This window comes from Dasypus novemcinctus, chromosome 11 (assembly GCF_030445035.2).
Source record: "Dasypus novemcinctus isolate mDasNov1 chromosome 11, mDasNov1.1.hap2, whole genome shotgun sequence".
Lineage (NCBI taxonomy): Eukaryota > Metazoa > Chordata > Mammalia > Cingulata > Dasypodidae > Dasypus > Dasypus novemcinctus.
The window spans coordinates 14,960,720-14,979,123 of NC_080683.1; the positions used below are offsets into that span (position 1 = coordinate 14,960,720).

Below are 18,404 nucleotides of genomic sequence, written 5' to 3' on the forward strand. Positions count from 1 at the left end.
TGCCTAGGAAAATTCGCAGAAATTAATCCTTGAATTTTGAGCTTCTTGGGGCCTAAATCGTGCCAATGTGATGATTTCAGAGTTTTTCAAAGGTGAATTTGATTATATAGATTTTTTTCTTATCTGCTGACTTGAGAATTTAACCTCTACGTTAAAATACAATTTTACTATATTCTTAGAATTCTATCTTTTGCATTTTTTGTTCCTACTTTTTAATGGAACTTTCTATATTGCTAATTACCTGATATTGATTAATGTGAGACCAGCACCAGTAACAGCCTGGAACCTAGTAGAGGCTAGCTGTACTTTGTGAGTATATTGGGTCTGGAAGGAGGCAGGGAAATCCATGATCTTTTGTGTCAGAGTAAAAATTTGGTATTCAAAGGCGTGTTTAGACCTTCTGATTTTACTGTGGAGCAGAAAAGGAAATGCAAATTTTTATGAAATAATGTTCAGTGTCATTCATAGTAAGATAGGCAAATTAAAACCATCAGAATGGCAAAGTTCAAAATGTTTGAAGCTTTATTGAGTTATCAAGGACATGAGGGAAAAGATATACATTGCAGATAGACATATAAATTGGTAAAGCTCTTTGCAGGGACAGTTTGGTGATACCAATCAAAATTTAAAACACACATACTCTTTAACCCAGTAATTCCACTTATAGGAAATTACCCTATAGATAACTTTGCAGCTGAACACAATGGATATGTGCTGCAGCATCTTTTGTGATGGTATAAGATTGGAAACAACCCAAATGACCTGGCTAAATAAAGTATATACAGAAGAATTCCTGGTGATAAACAGACCAAGGGAGATTTATATGAACTGATATGGAACAATCTCTAATATCGAGTAAAAGCCAATGTATAGAACATAATTTATAATAGCTATACTTTGGAGGGGATGTAATTACATTTATCTGTATCTTTACATACATCATTTATTTTATTTTATATATACATTTAATCTGTGTATTATATAGATATGCGTGTGTGTACTTTATGGATAATATATTCATCATCTTTGGAAGAATATACAAGAAGTGCTAACAGGGATTGCCTTTGGAAGGGAACTTTCAGGAGCCAAGAGACTTACTTTTATTTTTTTTTATTTTTTTTTTTTAAAGATTTATTTATTTAATTTTCCCCCCCTCCCCTGGTTGTCTGTTCTTGGTGTCTATTTTGCTGCGTCTTGTTTCTTTGTCCGCTTCTGTTGTCATCAGCGGCACGGGAAGTGTGGGCGGCACCATTCCTGGGCAGGCTGCTCTTTCTTTTCATGCTGGGCGGCTTTCCTCACGGGCGCACTCCTTGCGCATGGGGCTCCCCCACGCGGGGGACACCCTTGCGTGGCACGGCACTCCTTGCGCGCATCAGCGCTGCGCATGGCCAGCTCCACACGGGTCAAGGAGGCCCGGGGTTTGAACCGTGGACCTCCCATATGGTAGACGGACGCCCTAACCACTGGGCCAAAGTCCGTTTCCCTTACTTTTATATTTTACATCATTCAAATGTATTTGTTTATTCAAAATACATAGATGTGAATATCTATATATAGAAACAAAAAAAAATAAATTTCAACTAAGAAGATTACGAAGAGGAGATAAGATTTCTAGAGAATCTGTGACGTAAGCCTCTGGATCCTAGAATAATTATACCATACCATCGTAGGTATCTAAATGTCTCAGTTCAGGAAGATTTGCAGCCTGGTTCAGACCCCCACCCTGAATTGTCTTTGAATAATGAGCCTTGGATTTATCTCCTAACATTCTGGCATCTTTCTCCCTGATTTAATTGTTCCTTCATACACATGGTATTTGGAGTAAGTAATTGTGATACAGAAATACACAGTGAAATACAAAAGATTTAAACTGAAAGAACTAAACAATGTTGGTGATTTTTTTTAGCTTCCTAATAGTTTTTCATTATCATGCATTCTGATATACTTGTTTTAGGCTCGAATGCTCATCACAGAAGAAAACCTGATGACCATTATCATTAAAACTTTTATGGATCATTTGAGACATCGAGATGCCCAAGGCAGATTTCAGTTTGAACGATACACTGCTTTACAAGCCTTCAAGTTTAGGAGAGTTCAGAGTCTTATTTTAGATCTCAAGTAAGCTTTTGTTTAATTATCAAACCAATTGTAACTTGTAAAATGTCAGTGTTTATCTTTATATTCATTGGTATTTTTATCTTGTTCAGGTATGTGTTAATTAGCAAGCCAACTGAATGGTCAGATGAGTTGAGGCAGAAATTCCTAGAAGGGTTTGATGCCTTTTTGGAATTACTGAAATGTATGCAGGTATGTATAAATTGGAACATTCTAAAAGGGAAACACTAAATTTTATTTTATTTTATTTTTTTGATTAATTGAACTGATCACCTTCCTGTCTATGCATTTTGTTTGGGGCACATTTCCAAAAGAGCAATTTGGATGACTACAGTTTGGACCAAGAAGTTTCTCTTTATTTGGAGACTCTTAAAAAGAACAAATGAGATCCCAACAGAGGTTCTGGCATTTTGTATTTGGTAATTATGGTTACCATTAAAATTCTTTCTTTGGGGTTTGCAAGTGTTTTTTTTTTTGTTTTGGTATGGTCTGATTTTGTTTGGTTTTAAGGGGGTACCAAGGATTGAACCCAGGACCTCATACATGTGAAGCAGGTGCTCCACCACTGAGCTACACCTACTCCCCTGTACTTTTTTTTAAAATATGCTTGTATGGAAGTATAATCAAGGTATGTATTTGAGAAATTCTAGTGTTAAATTTTTTTTAGTGTTTCCATATTTCTTTTTCTATTCTTGATATGATATTATTTTGTGTGGTATAGAATATTTTTCCCTCTGTTAAATCTAACTTTTTGGAAATATCCCTGTATATGAAACAGAATCTAGAAGCAAGAACCAAGTGGTATATTTCCCATTTTTAACTGTTAGAAAATAGGTGGCATCTCTAAAAATCTGAGCATACAATTATGATTCCTTTAGTGGCCATCTGGTTTTCTTAAGAAAAAGAATAACCAAAGTTGACCTATCATTTTAATAAAATATTCTAGTTCCTAGATTGGGTGCTGGTTAATGAGTGTTTAATTTATTATATTACTTGTGTTTTTGTCTTACATCTATAAAAACAATAGTTATTCTGGTCATTTTGAATACTTGAGGTATCCTATATTTTCTATTTATTATTTAACCAGTTTGACACACTAGGATAGAGTAGTTTCTAAACAGTGATTATTCGTTCATATTAGAACTGTTCATTTTTGTTGTTTTGCTTTCTTTAAAGCTCTGAAAGCTTTTAGTTGCAGATTAAAGAAATAATATAAAAACTTTACACATTTATTTGTAAATTGAATAGAGTTTAGAAGCTCATCAAATTTCTTCTAAAATTTTTTTTTCTATAGATAATAAAGCTAAAAAGGAATTTGAAAGATTGTTGCAGGAAAGTATACATTTTATCATCTAATATATATATAGGAGATTGCCTCTAAAATAATTTGTTCTATACTTTGCTGGGGTTTTTTCATTTGTATTTTAGAGAAGTTATGTCAACATGTAAATTAAGAAATTACGAGCTCTCATAAGCTTCCTGTTAAACTTTTATTTGTTTTTATAATCAATATATATTTCATCTACATTATTTCTTAAGGGTCTATGTACAAGAACAAATGTTTTAATTCTTATAAACTCTTTTTGCTTCCTTTAAGGGAATGGATCCAATTACACGTCAAGTAGGACAGCATATAGAGATGGAACCAGAATGGGAAGCAGCCTTTACTCTACAAATGAAATTAACACATGTCATTTCAATGATGCAGGACTGGTGTGCTTTAGATGTGAGTTTCTTCTAGGAGTATAGAGAAAAATGGAGAAGGGGGAAATAAACAGATTCCTAGGTAAATTTTGAGGAGATTTGGAAAAAATAGTGGTGCTTGCTTAGCTCATAAAACAGCTTATTTTCCCTCTCTGTCTATATATTCAATAAAATTTAAAAGGTTAAAACTCCAAAGCCTTAGATAAGATTTGGAAAAGAGATGGAAGAGGAAATAATCCACAATCTCTTTTCTCTCATATAACTCTCTTCCGTTTTTCATAATCCCTTCTACACTTTGAGCATGCAAAAAAAATTATAAGGCTGTCCAAAGAGAGTCTTACTCTTGGTATATTTGCCTTATGTTTTAAAATTATTTGACCTTTCTTCAGCAATAAAAGCTAGATAAGAGTCTATATAAGTTGAAGGGTCAGGAAAGGCTTCTCTGAGATCTGAACAATGTGTAAGAGTTAACTGATCAAAGAATAAAGAATATTCTTGACTAAGGGGACAGATGAATCATGCTCTGTGATGAGAGGGTATGTTGCAGTTCCAGGAGCTGTGAGAAGGCTCTGTGGTTGGAGCACAGTGTTGAGGATGGAGAGTTTGGCAGGAACCTGACTTTGCAGGACCTTGGAGGCCATGGAAGAGTTTGGATTTTATTCTAATTGAAGTGGGAAGCCATTAGAAATTATCAAGCAGGAAAGTGACAAGATCTGATTTACCTATTTTGAAATTTTGTGTGGGGAATGGATACAGGGATGCAATAGTGGAAGCAGCGTTAATCAAGAGATGATTGGCAGTTTCTTGGAGGTAGTGAAAATAGAGAAAAGTGGCCAGATTTGAGAGAAATATGGAAGATAAAGTTGCCAGTTTGGTAATAGATCTGACAACAGGAAATGTAGATAAGGAGGCTATTGGAATAACTTCTAGATTTCTATAGCTATTTGAATAACTTCTAGATTTCTATAGCTATTGAATGTTATTCACTGAGATAGAGGGCACTAGAAGAGGAGCCAAGTTTGGGAGGAAAGATTGAGTTTGACTCTGCCCATATTGATATTTGGGGTACAATCATCATCAAGTTTGAAATGCTTATTCAATGTGTTACAGAAACCCAACATGAATAACTTACCGAAAAAAACTCCTTTTTAGGAAAAAGTACTAATTGAAGCTTACAAGAAATGCCTTGCTGTATTGATGCAGTGTCATAGTGGTTTTACTGATGGTGAACAGCCAATCACACTAAGCATTTGCGGACATTCAGTGGAAACTATCAGATACTGCGTTTCCCAAGAAAAAGTTAGCATTCACCTCCCAGTTTCTCGCTTACTTGCAGGTAAAGCATTTCCCATTTAAAATATATGTATATATATCATTTTTTTAAATTATTGTCTGTTGTTAATATTTATTGAATGCCTACTATGTGACCAACATTGGCCTGAGAATTTTATGTGTATTAACTCATTTAATCAGCACATCTACCCACGAAGTAGGCTTTTTGTTTAATATTTTTAAAAATTTATTGAAGCCTATCACTCATTCATAAAAATACATAAGCAATAAGTTTATAATAATAGTTGTGAGCTTAAAAAACAAATATATATAACATCATACAGGACTCTCATACCTCACCCTACCACCAAAACCTTGCATTGTTTTTTAAATATTTTTAATAATGATTAAAGAGCATTGTCAAAATATTACTACTAACAGAGTATTTTACCCCCAACCCACCCTATTATTATCTTTATATCATTTCTATATGAACATACATAAACAATAAGTAAAAGTTGTGAACTTACAAAGCAAACATGCATAACATCATACAGATCCCATACATCAACTCTCTACCAACACCTTGCATTGTCATGAGACATTTGTTACAAATTGTGAAAGAATATTGTCAAAATCTTACTACTAATTATAGTCCTCATCTTACATTTGGTGTATTTTCTTCCAACCCATCTTCTTCTTATTTTTTAAATATATTTTTATGACAGAAGTTTTAAACAATCATGCACATGTACAGAATTCCCGAACAACCACCCTCTAAAAAAATACCACACTGTGGTGGAACATTTGTTACAGATTATAAGATATTATCATCCTGTTGTTACCATGTCCGTACTGTATACCTTTGGCACACATTTTCCATACTGCCCCATTATCAGCACAGTATATCTTTGGCATGGAAGCAAAAATATTACATTATTATTGCTAACCACAGTCCATAGGTCACTCCAATTGTATTTTTCCCATGTTTCTCCAAATTCCCACCACCCTGCAATGTACATTTGCTCTAGCTAACAAAGGACATTCTTGTATCTGTATTATCAACCATAATTCTCACCCACCTCTTGAGTTTACTGTGCTATTCAGTTCCTGGATTGTTCTCTAGCATTCTGTCAATTGGAATTTACATCCCTAGACAACCATTTTCAGCCACATCCCCATTTATAAACTAGTTGTTACTCACTATGTGTTACTATCTACTCTATACATTTCCACACTATTACAGTAACGCTAATTAAAACTTCTACATACATTAAACATCAGTTGTCCATCTCAGTCCTCCTCTTATCTCCTTTAAGAATCCACCACCTACCACATCTCGAAGATATTTTCCTGTATTTTCTAGAAACTTTATGGTTCTTGCTTTTATATTTAGATTTTTGATCCATTTTGGGATGAAGTATGAGATAGGGGTCCTCTTTCCTTCTTTTGGCTATGGATATATCTAGTTCTTTTAATACCATTTGTTGAGTGGACTGTTCTGCCTGAGCTGGGTGGGTATGACAGGCTAGTTAAAAAATCACTTGACAATACACGTGATGGTCTGTTTCTGAAACATCAGTATGGTCTATGTGTCTGTCTTTACCACTACCATGCTGTTGAGAGTCCTCCAACTTCGCTTTTCCTTTTTAAGATGTTTCTGGCTATTAAAGACCTTTTACCCTTCCAAATACATTTAATGATCATGTTTTCAATTTATTTTTAAAATGCCGGTGGATTTTTTACTGGTTTTGCATTGAATCTGTTTATTAATTTGAGTAGAAGTAACATCTTAGTGATATTTAGTCTTCCAATCTTTGAGCATGGAATGTTCTTCCAATTATTTAGACTTTTTTTATTTCTTTTAACATTAAGTTGTACTTTTCCAAATACAAGTGCTTTATATCACTGGTTAAGTTTATTCCTGAATATTTGGGTTTTATCTGTCATATTTTAATTTCACCACTCTTTTGACACTTTTAGTTACTTTTATTGATATCATTTCTATACTCTCTTCCAGGCCTCTCTCTCCTGTCTTTTTTTTTCAGGCTCTAGTATACCCTTTAGTATTTCCTGAAAATCTTTTCTCTTGGTTAGAAATTTTCTCAATTTCTGTTTATCTGTGAATATTCTAAACTTGCCCTCAATTTCGAAAGCCAGTCTTGCCAGATGGAAGATTCTTGGCTGGAAGTTTTTCTCTTGCAGTATCTTCAATGCATCATACCACTGTCTTCTTGCCTCCAAGGTTTCTGGTGAGAAATCAGCACTTAATCTTGCTGGATATCCCTTATATGTTATGTATTGCTTTTCTCTTGCTGCTCTCAGAGCTCTCTCTTTATCTTTGGCATTTGACATTCTGGTTAGTATATGTCTCAGAGTTGGTCTATTCAGATGTCTTCAGATGGGACTACATTGTGCTTTTATCACATGGATATCTGTGTCCTTCAATAGGGTTGGGAAATTTTCTGCCATTATTTCTTCAAATATTTCTTTTGCCCCTTTTCCCTACTCTTCCTTCTGGGATACCCATATGGATGTTTGCATGCCTCTTGCTGCCATTTAGTTCCGAGACCTTGTTCAGTTTTTTCCATTCTTCATCTGTTCTTTCGTGTATTCACTTTCAGAGGCCATTCCTTCAAGCTTACCAATCCTTTCTTCTGCCTCCTCAAATCTGCTATTATATGATTCCAATGTATTTTTTATTTAATTTATTGCACCTTTCTTTCCTGTAAGATCTACTATTTTTCTATGTATGCTTTCAAGTTCTTCTTTGTGCTCACCCAATGTCTTTTTAATATCCTTCATCTCTTTAGGCATCTCATTGAATTTATTAAGGAGATTTGTTTGAACATCTATGATTATTTGTCTCAACTCCTTTATGTCATCTGGAGACTTATCTTGTTCCTTTAACTGGGCCATATTTTCCTGTTTCTTGGTGTGGATTGTAATTTTTTGTTGGTGTCTTGGCATCTGGCTTACTAGAGTATTTATTCTGGGTGCAGTTTTTCTCTTTAGTTTAGGGCTTCCTGCCCTTTCTCCCTTGCTGGTTGTGTAGTAGGAGCCAGGGATGTAGTTGGTGCTGTAAGCTCTGGAGGCTCAAGCTGCCCTTATTGCCCCAGGGACCAATGAAGCTTCTCCCATCTTTCTCCTTTGCCAGGGGTAGGGACAGAGTCACAGCTGTGTGGAATAATCCAAGTCATGCAGACTTAGGCTATAGTTGCCCAGAGAGACTGATAAAGCTTCACACCCCTTTCTCCCCTGCCTGGGGCAAGGATGGAGCTGCAGGTGTGGGCAGCAATCTATGCAGTGCGGGTCCAAAATGACCACAGTTTCCCCGGTAGACATCCGATTATTCAGTCTGTGCCAGCCAAATGTACCTGGATAGGCTACGGCAGGGCCAGTCAGCTTCCTCCCTGCCAGAGGTAGAGCTGAAACCTCGGCTAGGGCTACAGGCCGATCTGGGAAAGAAATCGGTCCCTACCATCACTGTGATTTTCAGTCAACCCAGCTTCCCCTCACGCTGGGGGCAGAGTCAAAATGGCAGCTACTGGCCACTTTCTGATTTGGACAGGTTCAAACTTTAGCTGTTCTTAGGGTTATACTTTAGCCTGCCAGATTTACTAATCAGTAGCTGAAATCGGTGGCCAACCGTCTTCCTCCCCTGTTTTGGGGAGATGGAGCTTCAAATTCCTGCCACAGTAGCTCCTGGGGCAGCTTGCACTACCAAAGTTGGATGATTATCAGCCTCTGCAACTTGGCCTGTAATTTCCCAGAGAAGCTGGCGCTGGTCCCCCAGCTTCCTCCCTGCTCAAGGTGGGGCTAGGGCTTATGCTAGAGCTGTAATCTGACCTGGATGGAAGGAAGCTGGTCCCCACCAGCACTGTGATTTTCAGTCCGCCCCACTTCCCCTTGTGCCAGACATGGAGTTAAGATGGCAGCTACCGGCCTCTTTCTGACTTGGACAGGTTCAAACTTTACCCATTCTTAGGGTTATACTTTAGCCCGCCAAGTTTACTAATCAGTAGCTAAAGCTGGTGCCCAGTTGTCTCTTCCTCCCCCTTTTTTGGGAAATGGAGCTTTCAATTCCAGTGATGGAATAGCTCCTGAGGCAGCTTGTGCCTCCAGTGGAGGATGGGCACCGGCCTCCGTGGCATGGAGCGCTCTGCTTAAGAATCTTCTCTGCAGATGGGCAATTTCCTCCTTCCATTCTTTCAAGGATGTTGCAGGATGCCCTTCTGGTCTCCTGCAGCCCCCAAACAGATGCTTCAGATAGCTCTGGGTGTTTACTAACTGCCCTGGAGCAGGAGCTGACTCTAGGAGCTCCTTACTTAGCTGCCATCTTGCTGGTTGTCTGAGGTAGGTATTATTTTTAAGCCCCCTTTTCCCATAGGAGGACTAAGGCAAAGAGAATGACTTGCTTAGTGTCACACAGTGAGAAAGCGGCAGAGCTGGGATTTTGAGGTAGTTTAACCCCAGAGGCCATGTTTGCAACTATTATATCATCATGCTTCTTTCAGTTTCTTAATTACAGATATCATGTGTTTCATTGTTAACTCAAACCAGCTTCAAAGTTTGTGTTGTTACAATTGAGATTATCACTTCAGCAATTGCCAATTGAAACTACCCTAAGGATCCTAGCTTTTCTCTCTCTTTTTAACTCCCACTGTCTAATTTGTTTCTTATCATTTATTGGTAGCCATTTAAATAGCAGGTCAAGGGTAGAGGATTCTGCTCAACGGATAGAGCATCCACCAACCACATGGGAGGTCCAAGGTTTAAACCCCGGGCCTCCTTGACCCGTGTGGAGCTGGCCCATGTGCAGTGTTGATGTGCGCAAGGAGTGCCGTGCCACACAGGGGTGTCCCCGCATAGTTGAGCCCCGTGCACAAGGAGTGTGTCCTGTAAGGAGAGCCGTCCCATGCAAAAAATGCGCAGCCTGCCCAGGAGTGGCGCTGCATACACAGAGAGCTGACGCAGCAAGATGATGCAACAAAAAGAGACACAGATTCCCAGTGCCGCTGACAAGAATGCAAGTGGACACAGAAGAACGCACAGTGAATGGACATAGAGAGCTGATAATGGGGGGAGGCAAGGAAGGGGAGAGAAATAAATAAATAAATAAGTCTTTTTTTAAAAATAAAGAAACAGCAGGTCAAGAGTAAGTCTAAATTGGGGTGATTTTTAATCTTGTTTTTCTTAAGTAGTTGATTTACAAACCATTTATAATTGGTAGAATATTTGAAGCTACCAGCTTGCACTAGCCAAAACTTTTAAACATGTGCTTGTTCATCTCTGCAAACTCATTTCAGTACAGCCTCCATATTTCTTGATTTTAGGTATTCTTATCCAGCTTACACTCTAATCTTATCCTGCTCATTTTTTTTCCTTCTTTTTTCCTTTGTTTTTACTATGTCCATTTTTAACTCAAAGAGTAGAAAGAAATTCTACAGGTAAATATTTTTATTCCTTGCAATATTTGTAATTTATCTTATCTTACATGTGTGGCTCAGTAACTTAATGTACTGTGAAGCTTTTTTTTTCTGAAGGAGATTGTGGAGAATTGGTATAATATTTCCCTTAACTGTTTGGTAGAATTCATCAGTGAAACCATCTCAGCCTGGTGTTTTCTTTTTGGAAGGTTTTTAATTATTGATTCTGTTTCTTTGATGTGGTCCTATTGTTTTTCCTTGTTTTGAGTTTTGGTAGTTTGTATCTTTCAAGGAATTGGTCCACTTCCTCTAAGTTACCAAATTTGTGCACGTAACATTGTTCATAGTATTCCTTTATTATCCTTTTAATTTACATGGGATCAGTAATGATGAGCCCTCTTTCATTTCTGAAGTCATTTTTTAAGTTGTTCAGAGCACTGTCACTTTATCCTACTGACAGACCATAGCATTCCAACAGTATTTTGGGTATGTTATTGATGCCTGGTGATTTAAGATAACCTATTCTGAGGTTTATTAACTTGTTTTTCTAAAACATGTGAATAGCAAACAGGGAGCAAACGTGGTTCAAGCGGTGGAGCATCTGCTTCCCACATGGGAGGTCTCAGGTTCTGTCCCCCCGGTGCCTCCTAAAAAAAACAAAAACAAACAGCAAACAAACAAATGAAAAAACCAACTCAGAATAGCCCATGTGACTCAGTGGTAGAGTTTTGGCTTCCTCCACCCCAGTACCATAAAAAAAATACAACAGATAAAACAATAAATAATTACCTAAAATGAAATTATAACTATTAGAAGAAATCTCTTTTATTCCTTGATCAGTAATTTGTTCAGCGACCTGCCCTTTTCTTTTTTTTTTTCTTTTTTCTTTTTATTGTAGTAACTTATATATAACTCAAAATTTCCCGTTTTAACCACTTTCAAGTATGCACAGTACTGTGCTTCCATCACCATTATCCTTTACCCTACCTTTTTCCTCACTTGAAACAGAAACTCTGTACCCATTAAGGAATAACTTCCCTTCCCCCATTCCTGGCTCCTTGTACCTGTAATCTTACTTGTCTCTGTAAAATTTGTTTCTTATAGATATTTCATATAAGCAAGACCATACATTTGTCTGTTTTGTTTGGTTTCTTCATGCAACATGATGTCTTGAAATTCATCCATGTTGTTGCTTGCATCAGAACTTTTCTTTTTTATGGCTCAATAATATTCTGTTGTGTGTATATACCACATTTTGTTTATCCATTCATCTGTTGATGGACACTTGGGTTGCTTCTACTTTTTGGCTATTGTGAATAATGCTGCTATAAACATTGGTGTACAAATGTATGTTCCATTCATTTATTTTGGGTATATACCAAGAAGTGGGATTATTGGGTCATATGGTAATTCTAGTTTCAGCTTTCTGAAAAACTGCCAAGCTGATTTCCACACTGACTGTGCCACTTCACATTGCCACCAGCAGTGTATAAGGGTACCTATTCCTCTGCATCCTCATCAGCACTTACTGTTTTCTGTTTTTATTTAATAGCCATCCTAGTGGGTATGAAGTAGCACCACATTGTGATTTGATTTGCATTTCCCTGATGACCAGTGCTTTTGAACATCTTTTCATGTTTCTATTGACCATTTGGATATCTTCTTTAAAGAAATGTTCAAGGCCTTTGCCCATTTTTTTTTTTTTTAAAGATTTATTTATTTATTTAATTCCCTCCCCCCCTGGTTGTCTGTTCTTGGTGTCTATTTGCTGCGTCTTGTTTCTTTGTCCGCTTCTGTTGTCGTCAGCCGCACGGGAAGTGTGGGCGGCGCCATTCCTGGGCAGGCTGCTCTTTCTTTTCACGCTGGGCGGCTTTCCTCACGGGCGCACTCCTTGCGCGTGGGGCTCCCCCACGCGGGGGACACCCTTGCGTGGCACGGCACTCCTTGCACGCATCAGCACTGCACGTGGGCCAGCTCCACACGGGTCAAGGAGGCCCGGGGTTTGAACCACGGACCTCCCATGTGGTAGACGGACGCCCTAACCACTGGGCCAAAGTCCGTTTCCCTGCCCATTTTTAAATAAGGTTGTTCATTTTTTGTTGTTGAGTTGTAATTCTTTACATATTCTGGATATTAAATGCTTATCAGATATATGGTTAGAAATTGTTTTCTCCCATTCTGTAGGCTCTCTTTTCCCTTTTTTATGTGTCCTTTGAGACACAAAAGGTTTTGTTTTCTGTTTTTTGTTTTATGAAGTTCATCTTACCTGGTTTTTTTTTAATTGCTTTTGGGGTCATATCCAAGAAATCACTAACAATCAAGGTTGTAAGTTCCCCGTAAGTTTTCTTCTAGGAGTTTTATGGTTTTAGGGCTTATATCTAAGTCCTTGATCCCTTTAGTTAATTTGTGTATATGGTGTGAGTTAGGGTCCATCTTCATTCTTTCGCATGTGCATATCCAGTTTTCCAAGCGCCATTTGTTGAAAAGACCATTCTTTCTCCACTGAGCAGACTTAGCACCCTTATCAAAACAGGCGCAGTTTTATTTTATCTGTTAAATGCTTGAGGAAAAGTACTAGCCTAGAAAGGCAGGGAAGTGAGTGCTATCTCCAGCTCAACTGCTGATCTCTTCTGCTTTTAAAAATCTGGTTGTATGGGGAAAAGTGTCAATACTCTGAATATGTACTTACTTCTGCTTATCTCCTTACGTTAAATATGTTCAGTGAAATTTTTTTTTCTATCTGGTTGTATCATCATCTTTTTAGTGTGTCACTTCTCTACACGGGAGGCTGCACCTCACCGTGCAGGTCTGGGACTTTTTTTTTTTTTTTTTTTACCAGGAAGTCCCAGGGATCGAACCTGGGTCTGCCATATGGTAAACAGGAGCTCAATTGCTTGAGCCATGGCTGCTTCCATCACTGAATATTTTTTAACATTCTTTCTCACTGTATTTGATAAATCTTTACCTGAATGCTTATAATCTAATCAGAGAGCTAAGGAAATTTACACAAAACAGTTCAAGTATAACTTGGAGTGTGTGATAAAGAAGTTTGAGGAATAAATATTAAGAAATGACTAGAATGGGATTAGTAATGCAGGTCTTCTTGAGCTATAAAAAACAAGACAGGGAAGTGGAGTGGCTCAACTGATAGAGCGTCAGCCTACCATATGGGAGGTCCAGGGGTTAAACCCAGGGCCTCCTGGCCTGTGTGGTGAGCTGACCCATGCCCAGCGCTGGAGTGCCGTACCATTCAGGTATACCCCGTGTAGGGGAGCCCCACACACAAGGAGTGCACCCTACATTGAGCTGCCCTGTGAGAAAAAAGTGCAGCCCGCCCAGGAGTGGCACCGCACACACAGAGAGCTGATGCAGCAAGATAACACAACAGAAAGAGAGTCAGATTCCTGGTGCTGCTGAGAATGCAAGCAGACACAAAACATACAGTGGACACAGAGAGCAGACAACGGGGCGGGGCGGGTGGGGGAATAAAGCAAATCTTTAAAAAAAAAAAGACAAACTTTAACCAGTGACATACATAGATTGTAAAGAACATTCTCCATTTAGGCAACAATATAAACAGGACTTAATGAGAATGAAGTGAATTTGAGCTATAAAAGAGCCCAGTCCAGCTGGGAACCAGAATCTTTGGTCTTAATTTAGAGGTCAGAATCCCTGCAAAACATGAATCCTGGGGCCAATTCCTCTGTTCTATTGCCAGAAAGATCTCTTACTATTCTACATTAAGTGGGAACAAACTGCATGGCTCTTTAAGTTGGTATAACATATATAAATTGCTTTTTTAATTAGCTAGCTACTTTTGCTATGTTTATGTGTTTAACATTTATTTCTACAAAATGTCATCAATGTATGTCAGTTTATGTGTTTAAAGCTCTAATTCTATGTGTGCCTTGGATACTGAAGTTCATGAGCATAACAATGGAAAAGATTCATTTATGGTTGCAGTTCATTTTCTATATTAATTTGTAATCTGATAGGTTCCCAAAAGAGAAAAAAGAAGTTAGATGTAAAGTTGAGTGAACATTTTGATTTTTTTTCTAAACAATTTTCACTTACATATTTTTTGTTTGTTCCTTTATGCAGGTTTGCATGTATTATTAAGCAAAAGTGAAGTGGCATATAAATTTCCAGAGCTCCTACCTCTAGTAAGTGGTACTGACACATAAATGCCTATTTATTATGGTCATTGAATTTGAAATCACTTTGAAACCAAAAACAAAACTTTAAATAATTTTAACTTGTACTTTATATAAGGTTTCCCTCCCTATCAACCAGTCTTTATAGCAGTTAGATTTTTGTGCCTTTTTATATTACAGAGTGAACTTAGTCCTCCCATGTTGATAGAGCACCCTCTTAGATGTCTTGTTTTATGTGCTCAAGTACAAGCTGGAATGTGGAGAAGAAATGGGTTCTCTCTAGTAAACCAGGTGAGTGTTTCTGTTGTTTTTTAATCATCTAGTTTTCATTCCATTTATTAGCCTCTGTGAAGGTTGTAATTTTCAAAGTACTTAGTCACTGAAAGTTCAATATTTATATTAAAAATGGTTAAAACGAAAAATCTTAATGATAAACCTAAACTTTCTTAGAACTTTTATTCAGTTTGTCAAGAAATAATATCAATACCACAATAAATAAATATATGTGTATAAAAATAAACGTATGATAAAATAAAAAAAACAAAGTAAAAATAAACATATGATTTTCATATGAAATTGTTTTTTAAAACAAAATTGACTGTTTAAAAAAATAACACAGATTTCATCTATCTAAATTAAAATAAGTGACAAGCTCTGTGAGTATAGTTCTGAAATTGAAGTTTTAATTTTTAAATCTTACCAATGCTTGGCATGGGTCCCTGCCCCCACCCCTTTTTTTTCAAAGTTCTCAACCCTACTGAGACGACAACCTTTTGCTTTGTTAGGAGACCCAGAAAATTTGCTGCAAATGTGAACCATAGAGTGACAACTGTAATCTGGAAATTTCTAACTAATTTATATCTACTAAGATTGTATTAACTTTTAGGGAAACCACATTTTATGTGTGTAGATACAAATCCATGTGCTTTTGTGGGAAGTGGGGAAAGGAGGAAATTGCACAAATAAAAACATATTAACCCAATATAATTAATTTTTTTTTTTAGATTTATTACTACCATAATGTGAAATGCAGGCGCGAAATGTTTGACAAGGATATAGTAATGCTTCAGGTAATGAATTAAAAGCGTTAATCTTAAAGGTTGTAATGGGTTTTCTGTTTAATTCCACAGTGATATAGATATCACTCCCAAATCTATAACTTTACCTAGCTCCATCTATTAAGCTCCAAACACATATAAAACATTTCCACTTAGATTTTCTAGACACATTTCAGGTTTAACATGTTCAAAATAACTCCTCTTATTTCCTCTATACCTTCTCTCAGTCTTATATTCTCCCTACTTTGTTCCAGAATCTACACGGTTGCTAGAAACCTGAAAGCCATTCTTTCTTCTCTGGTTAAAGAATCAACTCCCTTAAACTCATTTTTAAGGTCTGCAGTACTACCCATTTCCTAATTCCACACCAGCAATACTTAACTATGTTTATAAAAATTCCCCGAAATTGCCATGCTCACTCTTAAATCTTAAACTCTGCACATTTATTTCTTTCGTTCCTTAAACCTGCCCACCCCTCCCTTTCCCATTCACCTTAGCTTACTTTTAAGTCTTATTTCATGATCACTTTCTCTAGGAGCCCTTTCCTGATCCACAAAAACTTGTTTAAGTTCACTTTTGTCAGGACCCATAGCATGATGCTTATCCCTGCCTAACATTCATAACTCTGTGTTGTAGTTGCCTATTTATTTTTCATGTCTACCACTAAACCATGGCAGCTGTATCTTGTTCTCTTTTTTTGTCATTTGTACCTAGCACAATGCTAAGCATAGTTGTTCCATAGTATGCCATATTACTACTGAGTACATTTAATATTCATAGAAAAGAAGTCAAGAAATGTACATTTCAAAGAAAAGTGTTGGCTCAAATAAAATCCAGTTTGATTTAGAATTTATTCAAATAGAATTAAAGGAGAATTAAGGAACTCTTAAAACTATTATTTAAAAGTTGTCACTTAAATTAGTTTAGTTCTTACCACACACAAAAAAAAGGATGAGAGGGGGAGTGGATATGGCTCAAGCAATTGAGCACCCACCTCCTAAACAGGAGGTTCCTGGTTTGGTTCCTGGTGCCTCCTAAAGAAGACGAGCAGACAGTCCACACACTGGCCAATGATGAAAGAACCTTGAAATGAAACTTTGGAAGTGGGAAATGGATGTGACTCAAGCAGTTGGGCTCACGTCTACTATATAGGAGGTCCAGGGTTCAATGCCCAGGGCCTTCTGGTGAAGGCACACTGGCCCATGTGGAGTGCTGGCCTGCATGGAGTGCTGCCCCGTGCAGGAGTGCTGGCCCACTCAGAGAGCTGGTGTAGCAAGATGAGACAACAAAAGGAGACACAGAGGAGACAGAATAAGAGATGCAGCAGATCAGGGAGCTGAGGTGGTGCAAGAGAGTGATCTCTCTCCCACTCAGGAAGGCCCCAGGATCGGTTCCCAGAGCTGCCTAATGAGAATACAAGCAGACACAGAAGAATACAGAGCAAATGGATACAGAGAGCAGACAATGGAGGGGGAGGGAGGAAATAAATAAATAAATCTTAAAAAAAAAAACTTGAAAGTGAATGCATAGTGGTACAACTATTTGAAAACAAAGAAAAAATAATTCCTAGTCCATGTTAATCTGACATATAGGTTTAGGTTTTATTTTTTGTCTTTGTTTTTGTTGTTACCAGTTTAGGTTCCTGTCCACACAAGTAGGAATTGGGGCTAAGTGGGTTTCCATCTTTAATTGGGATTGGTGAACAAGTAAACTGCTTTCTGTTATACAAAGTAAAATATCTCACTAATTGTTTGGTAACCCTTTGACCTTCTGCTTTTCCTTTATCTCAAATGTTTAAAAAAAAGACAGGTGTTTCCATGATGGATCCAAATCATTTCCTGATGATAATGCTCAGCCGCTTTGAACTTTATCAGATTTTCAGTACTCCAGACTATGGAAAAAGATTTAGCTCTGAGATTACCCACAAGGTAAGAACATATCTTTTGAGGCCTCCACATATCACTAAAGAAGCAGAAGCATCTTTTGAGGATGATATGATCTGATGCTGATCATGTTACAGTATGCATATTTCTTATGTCTGAAACTTATCGATCCCCTCCCTCCCATTTGTTACAGGATATCGTGCAGCAGAACAATACTCTAATAGAAGAAATGCTATACCTCATTATAATGCTTGTTGGTAAGTTTGGATTGTTTGAGACATTTATAAATGATACTAAATTTTATGGTCACAAATAGTTCAGAATTTCCAAACTACATTTCTTTTGTGTTGAGCTGGTACTCAGTTTTAGGGGAAAGGAATTGGAGTAGCCATCTTTTTCTTCCCTCTGATCATTGTAATGCTGAGAGTGATTGTGCTATGGTGCTTTGGAGAAAAGAGGAACTATAACCACTGAAGCAGAATAAATTGGAAGACTAAGGTCAGGAGGGAAATGGGGACAGGAAAATTTAGCAAGCAAGGAATAGAATATTTAGGAGCTGTGCACTATTATTTTATATCCTAGCTTTGCTTCTCTCCATGGTTTTATGGTAAAAAAAGTGACTTTTTGACATTATGTATGATAATTCCAACTTAATGGAGACCTATAACTCCTGTATACATACATATATACATGTATGTATACATACAGCTTTCTTAATTGCCTATATTTTCAGTTCCTTTTCTCCTATCTTTCACTTTCTTTTTAACCCTTCTTCTACTTCCCCTACTA

General features: G+C 37.3%; 1 protein-coding gene across 11 annotated transcripts in view; it reads left to right on the forward strand.

The window, feature by feature from the left end:
- Positions 1-18,404, forward strand: part of UBR2 (ubiquitin protein ligase E3 component n-recognin 2) — a 130,833-nt gene that overhangs the window by 67,417 nt on the left and 45,012 nt on the right. For all 11 annotated transcript variants that reach the window (XR_011650053.1, XR_011650054.1, XR_011650055.1 and 8 more), the window contains 9 exons: positions 1,955-2,118; positions 2,208-2,307; positions 3,713-3,841; positions 4,972-5,155; positions 14,622-14,683; positions 14,855-14,965; positions 15,679-15,744; positions 17,538-17,660; positions 17,809-17,872. Coding sequence is in view for 8 of the 11 variants with exons in the window: in XM_058306746.2 (XP_058162729.1) it covers positions 1,955-2,118; positions 2,208-2,307; positions 3,713-3,841; positions 4,972-5,155; positions 14,622-14,683; positions 14,855-14,965; positions 15,679-15,744; positions 17,538-17,660; positions 17,809-17,872 (1,003 nt within the window). In the remaining 3 variants the exon portion in view is untranslated. The remainder of the gene's footprint in view (positions 1-1,954; positions 2,119-2,207; positions 2,308-3,712; positions 3,842-4,971; positions 5,156-14,621; positions 14,684-14,854; positions 14,966-15,678; positions 15,745-17,537; positions 17,661-17,808; positions 17,873-18,404) is intronic.